The 8,704-nt window shown below is 29.6% G+C and overlaps 4 protein-coding genes across 4 annotated transcripts in view; 1 reads left to right on the forward strand and 3 right to left on the reverse strand.

Moving 5' to 3' along the window:
• Nucleotides 1-1,746, reverse strand: part of LOC105624630 (endonuclease G, mitochondrial) — a 2,216-nt gene extending 470 nt beyond the window's left edge. The window contains exons 1-4 of the mRNA XM_012205987.1: nucleotides 1,498-1,746; nucleotides 987-1,180; nucleotides 602-838; nucleotides 171-351 (exon numbers count right to left, since the gene is read on the reverse strand). Of these exons, the coding sequence (XP_012061377.1) occupies nucleotides 171-351; nucleotides 602-838; nucleotides 987-1,180; nucleotides 1,498-1,746 (861 nt within the window). The remainder of the gene's footprint in view (nucleotides 1-170; nucleotides 352-601; nucleotides 839-986; nucleotides 1,181-1,497) is intronic.
• Nucleotides 1,747-2,756: 1,010 nt separating this feature from the next.
• Nucleotides 2,757-5,151, reverse strand: LOC105624602 (cell cycle checkpoint control protein RAD9A). Its single transcript, XM_012205957.1, has 6 exons — nucleotides 5,118-5,151; nucleotides 4,498-4,700; nucleotides 4,273-4,437; nucleotides 3,871-4,027; nucleotides 3,598-3,769; nucleotides 2,757-3,441 (listed from the first exon to the last, which is right to left on the reverse strand). The coding sequence occupies exons 1-6, from the start codon at nucleotides 5,149-5,151 to the stop codon at nucleotides 2,757-2,759; spliced, it is 1,416 nt and encodes a 471-aa protein (XP_012061347.1).
• A 523-nt stretch (nucleotides 5,152-5,674) lies between these two features.
• On the forward strand, nucleotides 5,675-7,491 carry LOC105624631 (vacuolar protein sorting-associated protein 29). Its single transcript, XM_012205988.1, has 5 exons — nucleotides 5,675-5,700; nucleotides 5,790-5,859; nucleotides 6,343-6,534; nucleotides 6,859-7,094; nucleotides 7,374-7,491. The coding sequence occupies exons 1-5, from the start codon at nucleotides 5,675-5,677 to the stop codon at nucleotides 7,489-7,491; spliced, it is 642 nt and encodes a 213-aa protein (XP_012061378.1).
• A 513-nt stretch (nucleotides 7,492-8,004) lies between these two features.
• Nucleotides 8,005-8,704, reverse strand: part of LOC105624603 (ubiquitin fusion degradation protein 1 homolog) — a 1,393-nt gene continuing 693 nt past the window's right edge. Inside the window, exons 3-4 of the mRNA XM_012205958.1 lie at nucleotides 8,238-8,704; nucleotides 8,005-8,076 (exon numbers count right to left, since the gene is read on the reverse strand). The exon at nucleotides 8,238-8,704 is cut by the window's right edge and continues 19 nt beyond it. Coding sequence (XP_012061348.1) covers nucleotides 8,005-8,076; nucleotides 8,238-8,704 — 539 coding nt within the window. The remainder of the gene's footprint in view (nucleotides 8,077-8,237) is intronic.

Consider the following 8,704-nt stretch of genomic DNA (forward strand, 5'->3'; position numbering starts at 1 on the left):
TAACTAAACTTAAACTTAAATTAATTAATTTAAATTTTAATTTTTAATTTTAATTTAATTAACTAAGTAAGTAGTGTAGTAACTAACTTAACTTTAATTTATTATTTATTATTATATATATATATATATATATATATATATATATATATATACATAATTTTTTGGAATACCTGAAAATTAGTAAGTGGCGCATTATCATCAATCGGCGTATTCGGCATTACAAAAGCTTCCATTTCAAGTTTGCCATCGCTGGTTTCACCAACAATCACTTTGTAAAAATGTGTAGGCACTGCCACATGATTTGAGCCTATCACTTCATAATGCACATACTTTTTTCCATCTGCTTCTCTTCTATAAATAAAAAGTAACACTGTTTAAATTTATTACAATACTTTTCAAAATTAAGTTTCGAGTAAGACAAGCGAAGCTTAAGCTTTATAGTAAAAATAACAATAGTTTGGAAACATATTAGTGTCTCAGTGCCAAGCAAGCGCAGCGTCATATATAATATGTGATAATAAAAAAATTGAATATTAATAAGATAAATAATAATAATATGAAAATAGACAAAATTTACAAAGTAAAAAACTGGTAAACGCACTTAGGAAGATACAACGGTCCTGTACACACATAAACATCCTTATAAATATTTGTCAATTTTCGAACATATTTCTCCAGTCTGTTCCAGGAATCTCTGTTGAAGCCTTTTCCGATTTGTGGTGCCATATTAGTGAGGAAGAAGGTTTGTTCCATGTGTTTCTGATCCACTTTATGATTCCCAGCTGCTGCCAGATGACCACGATCATAGCCACTTCCTTTGTAGTCTGTATTTTGTGATCTGTTGGCATCAATCACAAAATTAAAACTCGGTCTCAATTGATTGAGACTTAACTATACTTAATCTATTAAATTTAATTAATAAATTTTCAGATTTTTTTAAGAATAATCTAAAAATTAAAAAGTAAAAAAAAGTTTATTTTCTTTACCTGAAAAAAGGATGTATACTCTCATCAGGCTTGAACTCACACTTTGAGCGATCTACTTCATTGTTGCACTGCAATCTCTCCTTGGTCAAGTGCTCAAATACCCAATGAGCAATTTTGTTTCGCCTGTCATAAGAGAGCACAAAATCCTCATACGACCTGACATGATCCAATCCGGGAAAACCAAATTTCATAATCTGCCGCAATATTACCAAGGTCTAATACGACTATTAGCATTTTTATAATAATGCTACAAATAATTGTAGCATTAAGCAATTTCTACATGTCATTAGAGATACTTAATTCTTTTATTACTTGCAATGCCATCAAATTATATTTATTATTAGATAATTTATCATTACATAATAAATGATTTCAAAAATCAATTGCAAATTACGAAATTCTCTTTATTTGTCGCTACTATATAAATATATATGTATATGTAACATATGTAATTAAATAAATCTGAAAGGTTAGTCCATCGTTCTTGATCCGATCCTCGATTTTCACTCACTTGCGATACCCTTGTAGCAGTCGAAGACACTTTGGAGCCCATATCGTTGCTTCCAACAGGTGTCAAAGGGGTAGCCGCCGAAACGGTACCGAAAAGAGGCAAACACGGCAAATTTCGAAAGCGCACCGCTGACAACACATTCGTTTCATTGTCTTTCGAATATCGCCTTTGTTCGGAGAATTTGCCCAAACACCAGCCCCCCAAACCTACGCTCGTCAGAGCAGTTAAATTAAACACTATTCGTTTCATTCTATTTACATTACTCTTTGTTTCTCTCCCACGTGATTGCTAATTCCGTAATTATATAAACGTGTTCGACGCGAGAAATGAACAAAGTTAAGGACAGTTAGAAACTCACTACAGCAATGTCGGGTAAAGTTAGAACGAGCATGTGTTATCTTGCAATTATCTATATATATTATCTATATATATGCATAATCTATCCTAAATATGCATGTGTGTGTGGTACTTTGATCTATTTTTTGTTATGAAAGAGAATTAATTTTGATGGTGTAAATTTTCTATTAGTGGAATTTCTATTAGTGGAAAAATTCAATTAATTTATTTTGTCTCACGTCTTAAGAAAATTTATTAATTTATTGTAATATAATGAAAATTCGACGCGCACGCACTACACACACATACACATACATGCGCGCGTGCACAATTCATTAATTTCCAATCATTTACGGAAAATAAATAAGTCTGAAAAGTGGTAAATATAAAGCAATAACTTCTGACATACTCATATATTAGGCGGTATTTTATGTGTATAAAAATTCTTTATTTTTACAATGAGATTTTTACAATCAGAACATCTTATATATACAACATCAAGATCTACTTTGTAAACATGATTCTCTTGCACATCTATACTTTTATTACTTCAAATTATTCAGTTTTTTATGAAATTCCATATAACTAAACATATACTATTTAAAAAAATAATTATTAATCAAGAGTAATGAGAGATTACACAAGTGAATCACTTAATATTAAAAGAACATTTTGAACAGGTTGAAAAGTTTTTATTTAAAATTCTCTAAAATTAAACGAAAATTTAATTTTCAATTAAAAAAAGTGAACTGATTACTGATTTAAATAAAGAAAAATGTTATTCAAAATAATAAATAAATAATTTATTTTAAATATTGTCTTGGTTAATTGTCCAGAAAATCTGTTATGAAAATTATATAATATTTTGTTATGGAGCAAATAAATTGTTCTTTTGTCATTATAAAAGTTCTCACAAAATAATATCAATCGCTGTTACTCTCATCGGAATCCTCTACCAAGATAGTGTCATGACCAGGTAACATTCGCGGATCAAAAGTATTCTGAAAGCATTTCTGAAACACTATTTTTGCTCTCTTGGCCACTTTACGCGGTGGCGACTGCGGTACATTATCTAGGTCAAAACAAACTATTGTATCTTCTTTCTCCTTCTGATTTACTTTATCATCCGACGATTTTCTCTTTGTAATGCTAGAAAATACTGAATTTACTAACTTCCTTTGGTTCTCCGAAATCTTCCTACTAATCGCCGAAGATGTACTAGCAAGACTGCATGCGACAGAGTAACAATTTTGTACTGGCATATGTGAATTTTTTTCATGAGCGTTTATAGAATTATTAGCATTTGCGTTAACGATGCTCACAGAAGCATTCTTATTTTCATTGTGTGTTTTGTCCGACTGAATTTTTTCTTTTACTAGCGTATTCTTGGACACATCACTAACAGTAGGTTTGATAGATTTTTTTATTCGACTCGAAGATATTTTATTAACACGATTGGATGTACTCCTCGAAGCATTCTTTTTTCGAATAGATTGCACTTGTCTACTGACAATCGATGTGTCTGACTGACTGTCACAGTCTGGACTTAGAGTTGATAATAGCATGTTCGTTTCAAAAGCTGGACTTTTCACCGTAAACAATATTGGTCTGAAAAAATGTTGCATTGAAAAATTAATAATTATCGAAATATAAAATGCTCACTTTTTATTATTGATATAGAGAAATAACTTCAATATATTAATCTTTAACTTATTAAAGTATGTATCTACTTAATATTAAATAGCTTAAGAATTTGATGTATACCTTCCTGCTGTTCCAAAACTTGCAGTAATTGGAATGCCTACGCTCTCACTAAAAACGAGTAAAGCTTTGACTTCTTTTAAACAAAATGTGATACTTGTTTCATTGCCAAAAGTGTAACGATCAAATTCTCCGATACCAAAAGCCAGCTGGGTACGTGTAGTATTTACCATAACTGTAATACATGTAACTGTAGTATTAATTGACATTAATTAACAGTAATATATTAATTACTACATTAGTTTGCATTTATGCTAGAAGTGGAACACTTCTTACGTGATGCGTCATCTACATAGTTTCTAAATAATAATTTATGTGGCGTTATCTGGAGCGTTATTTCGATCAAATTTTGTGGAAAATTTTGCAGAGCCTCTGTAAATGTTCGAGCTCGTGACGTCAATTCATTGGACATACTAGCCTTAGTGTACGATGCCTATTTAATCCAAATCAATTCATTATCTAATACGATCAATAAAATCCAGATGAAAATTTGATCCTCAGATGTTTTCTTTTTTATGATATTAAAAAATTGTTACTCAATATTTAATTATTCAAATATTTAGAATATTTGAAAATACTATAATTAATAGAATTAATCAAGTTTAAGTAGTTTCTAAACATTAGACTCTAAATTGTATCTGAGAATCAATTATAACAAGAAAAATGTTTTTAGTGTACTTGCAACTTTTCAGAATCCAAAATAGGCATCAGATGGGACATGTTGATACCATTTTTATATTTTAAGATAAATACTAAATTACAGGCATCCATCTCCAAATGAATGTGACAAGTTTCCACATGCTTGTCCAATGTATGTGCAGATTTGAAGACTGTCATTGCGCTCTGTAAATTGTAGAATAAGTTAAATATCATGTACATAAATGTATATGAAATAGATACTACCCTCATTGAAATTTTACACTTTTGTGCTTCTTCTTCATCGAGATTTCCAAGATCATAATAGGAGAAGAAATTTCTGTGAAACGTGAAGTTCGAATATGCCGATTTTGCCATGTTGACTGTGCGAAAAGAGATAGATTCCTCTTGAGGATTCACATACATTTCATCTCCAATCTTTGCTAGTGTATGTATCGCCTTTGCCAAAGCTACATCAATAAAAAAATGCTAATTAAAAAATTCAGTACAAAAAAGCTTTAAGAAATTATATTTATCTGAATTTTTTCTAGTACTTATCAAATTTTTTAGAAGTTTTATGGCCCTATTCTGTAACTCTTAATGACTGCAATGATATCATTGCATTGTCGTTGCGCAGATTTTGTGTACAGTACAGCGCAACGATAATTTAATGATATCATTAGAGTCGTTAAGAATTACAGAACAAGCCTCTTATTTAGCTCTAACATTTAATACATTCTTTTGTAAATAATAATGTACAAATAAATATAAAAGATTAAATTAGTCATGTAATAGAAAATGTTGAATTAAATTGACGAATTTCATTTGCGCTATAAAACAGCAATTCTGATGTTTCCAATAAAAAATTAAGAGAATAATAAACATACTTTTGATGTTACCGCCAGGTATGACGCATCTCATGTTGAATATTTTTTATTCTATACGCGACTAAATTTGGAAAATATATATATATATATATACATATAAAATATATACATATAAATTTTCGATTTATAACAATTCTAACAAAACAATACACTGCTCATTCGAACTTTCACGCGCGGCCATAAACGCAATAATAATAAATTTGAAGACCATTCAGGTTGAAAGACTAAACTAGGTTATGTCATAGATAAAATAATATTTGAGATCTGCAACAGTGAATAAAATATAGCGCTTTGAATAAACTGAAAATATTCGGAATCGAGATAGCAATTTCCTTGTTGATTATTGAGATTTTTATTTTCACGATTTGAAATCTTATGATATCAATTGCTATAATTACTATAATCAGAGAGAAATCAGAGTGGACATCTCGGCCATATATATAATCGGCTCTATATATATATATAATTATAATTTATAGTAATCCGTTTTTTTTTGTGGGTGAATGTATTTTTATTTACAAAGAAAAGAGGACCGTCGATGAAATTAATCAGCGAGAATGGTGGAGGAGCCTTTAGAATTCAAGTACTCATTTTTGGTTCCTCGAATTCTGTCATCACTTCAAAATTACCGCGACATAAACGTTTAAATGGTCGTATTTGGAATCTGCGCAGATTAGTACGAAATTCGTCTCTCGTGCCGAGGGCTGACTTCCGTCCATGTATGAATGCATGTATACTTCCGGTATATTATGTTTGACGTTTCAGCCTCTGACTGCCTCTTGTGCATTATATTATAGTAATTATTGATATCGTGAGATTATAAATATCGAAACATTTCAAAAGGAAATAATTACAAAAATCATGGTAAGTAACACATAAATAATCAATAAATATGGTAAAAATTGAAAATTGTTTTAATAATCTAACCTTAAAGTAAATGTAGTATTGTAATTAATTTATAATTTTTTTGCATTAAACTCGTATTGTGTAATTAGAAAATCAGTTATGGCTAAATTTTTTATTCTTTAATCATTTTCCACTTATAAATAATATTTTAACTTATTTCAATTTACCTCAATAATTTATAATTGTTAATTTTTATAAAGTTCTAACTTTAAAAAATATATACATATTTTTTACTTAAAAAAAGACAATTTAATATTATACATACTAAGCTTTTAAAATCTTTTATTTAAAAGTGATTACAGAAACAAATTTTTTTCAGCTTGTGTTGGTATTAGGAGATTTACACATTCCACATAGATGTAGTAGCCTCCCAAGTAAATTCAAGAAACTGCTAGTACCAGGAAGAATACAGCATATCTTATGCACTGGCAATCTTTGTACAAAAGAGTCCTATGATTATCTCAAGACATTAGCCAGTGATGTACATGTAGTCAGAGGAGATTTCGATGAGGTATATATTCATCCAACAGTTTTGTTTAATTATTTAAGCACAAGAACGAATGGAATAATATTAAAATGTAATCAAAACAATGATGTCTTTTCTACCAATGTAGATTAACTATAATCTCGATTCAATTAACCAAGATTAAATTGAAAGATTAAAATTAAACATTGATAGAAATGGGTAATGAATTAATTAGATATGTCAAATAAAATTGAGAACAAAAAAAATAAAATTATTATTGATTAAGATAAGTTAAATTACAAAAAACTGCATAATTATAAATATTATTTATGTGCAGAAGATCAAAGAAAAAAATTTTATTTGTTACAGAATCTAAATTATCCAGAACAGAAAGTAGTTACTGTAGGCCAGTTTAGAATAGGACTTTCCCATGGGCATCAAGTGGTTCCATGGGGTGATCCAGAATCTTTAGCTTTGATACAGAGACAATTAGATGTCGATATTCTCATATCCGGACATACACATAAATTTGAAGCCTATGAGCATGAAAATAAATTCTATATCAATCCTGGATCAGCTACTGGAGCTTACAATCCTCTAGATACGTAAGTTTCTTTTCAAAAAGATCTAAAAATGATATAAGAAAATATTAAAGTGTATTGAATAAAATATTTTTGAGAATAAATATATTTCCAAAGATTCAATTCAAATATTCTATTTTTTTTATTACAAATCTATTTTTAAATTAATTATTTGATTTACAATATTTTAATCGTTAACGTATAAATTATTTTCTCTGAAAAACAGAGAATATCTTTACAATAATGATTAGTGTAAAAAGAAAATTCTATGGGAATTCTTTTTTAATAATAATTTATTTTTAGGTCAGTTATACCATCATTTGTATTGATGGACATTCAAAGTTCAACGGTGGTTACGTATGTGTATCAATTGGTCGGAGACGAAGTTAAAGTGGAAAGAATTGAATATAAGAAAAGTTAGAACTATCGGAATTTTCAGAATGTATCTATTATAGATTATATCCCGAAATTTACTAAGAATGCAATTATGTGCATGAATATTCAACATTTGTCAAATATTTTTAATCTGTCTCGGATTAATCAATTAATTAATTAGCATTTAAACGTAATTCGTATTTTTGTTGTAAATAAAATTATATCACTATTATATGTAAAATAAGTTCTCTCTGTAAAAGTAGATTGATGAACAAATCACTTTGAAAAAAATTGCCCTTCATAATATCTATAAAATTCCGTCAAATTATCCCCTACATAGCGTTTGATAGAAAGTTTAGTATTTAATTTCTTTATTTTCCTAGAAAGACAAAATAATTTTTTTTCTGCTTATGATAAATATATAACAGAAAAATAAAAACATACGTGTATTCTTATTAAAATAGTAATTCAGATAATTCAACATTCATTCATGACAAAATTCTTGATTCATTCTCTCATAAATTTATAAATTAAAAATAAATAATTGCTCGTTATTTTATTATTTTCTGGATTTCCTTAGAAGTGTAAATCCTTCGCCAGTAAACGCCTTAAACTCGTCTGGATCCTTCGTCTAAAAAAATACAAATGATATTAATCACAATATAATCACATGTAATGCCGTGTGAAGTTGCCATAAAATAAAGTTACAGATTTGCATTACACGACAAAGTTCGAGACAAAATTTTATTTATAATTCTATATGTCGTAGAGAACTCCAACTAAAGTTCTTACCTCTTTATTATTCACTGGCTTCATATTTCGCAGGAACCTAAGAGTACCTATTTGGTAATCATAATCAGGTATTCCGCGAACATAAGTCGGCTTGGTAGTTACAGTTTCCTGCTTGGGCATGTCTTTGCGTTTTTTACCATCCAGCCGGACACCTTCACCCTGAAAAGGTACAAAGCCAGTCTGCGCCGGCATCAAATCAGCCAGATGCTCTATCTCATCGTCTTCCTTCTTTGGTTTTCGTACTGGCTCTTTATAGCCTACTGGTGGAGCAAACTCCACATTCATGTCACACTCAATGATACTAACTGCTGGACCAGGTCTGGTTTCTAGTACGCACATCTCGTAAATCTTCTGATTATATTTGATTGCAATCACATCACCTGTAGTTAGACAGGCAAAGCTGCGCAGGCCATTCTCCAATACAGCCTTTGGATTTGTGATATCTAGGAAGTCCTCTGACTGTGGCT

Source organism: Atta cephalotes (genome assembly GCF_000143395.1).
Source record: "Atta cephalotes unplaced genomic scaffold scaffold00083, whole genome shotgun sequence".
Classification (NCBI taxonomy): Eukaryota; Metazoa; Arthropoda; class Insecta; order Hymenoptera; family Formicidae; genus Atta; species Atta cephalotes.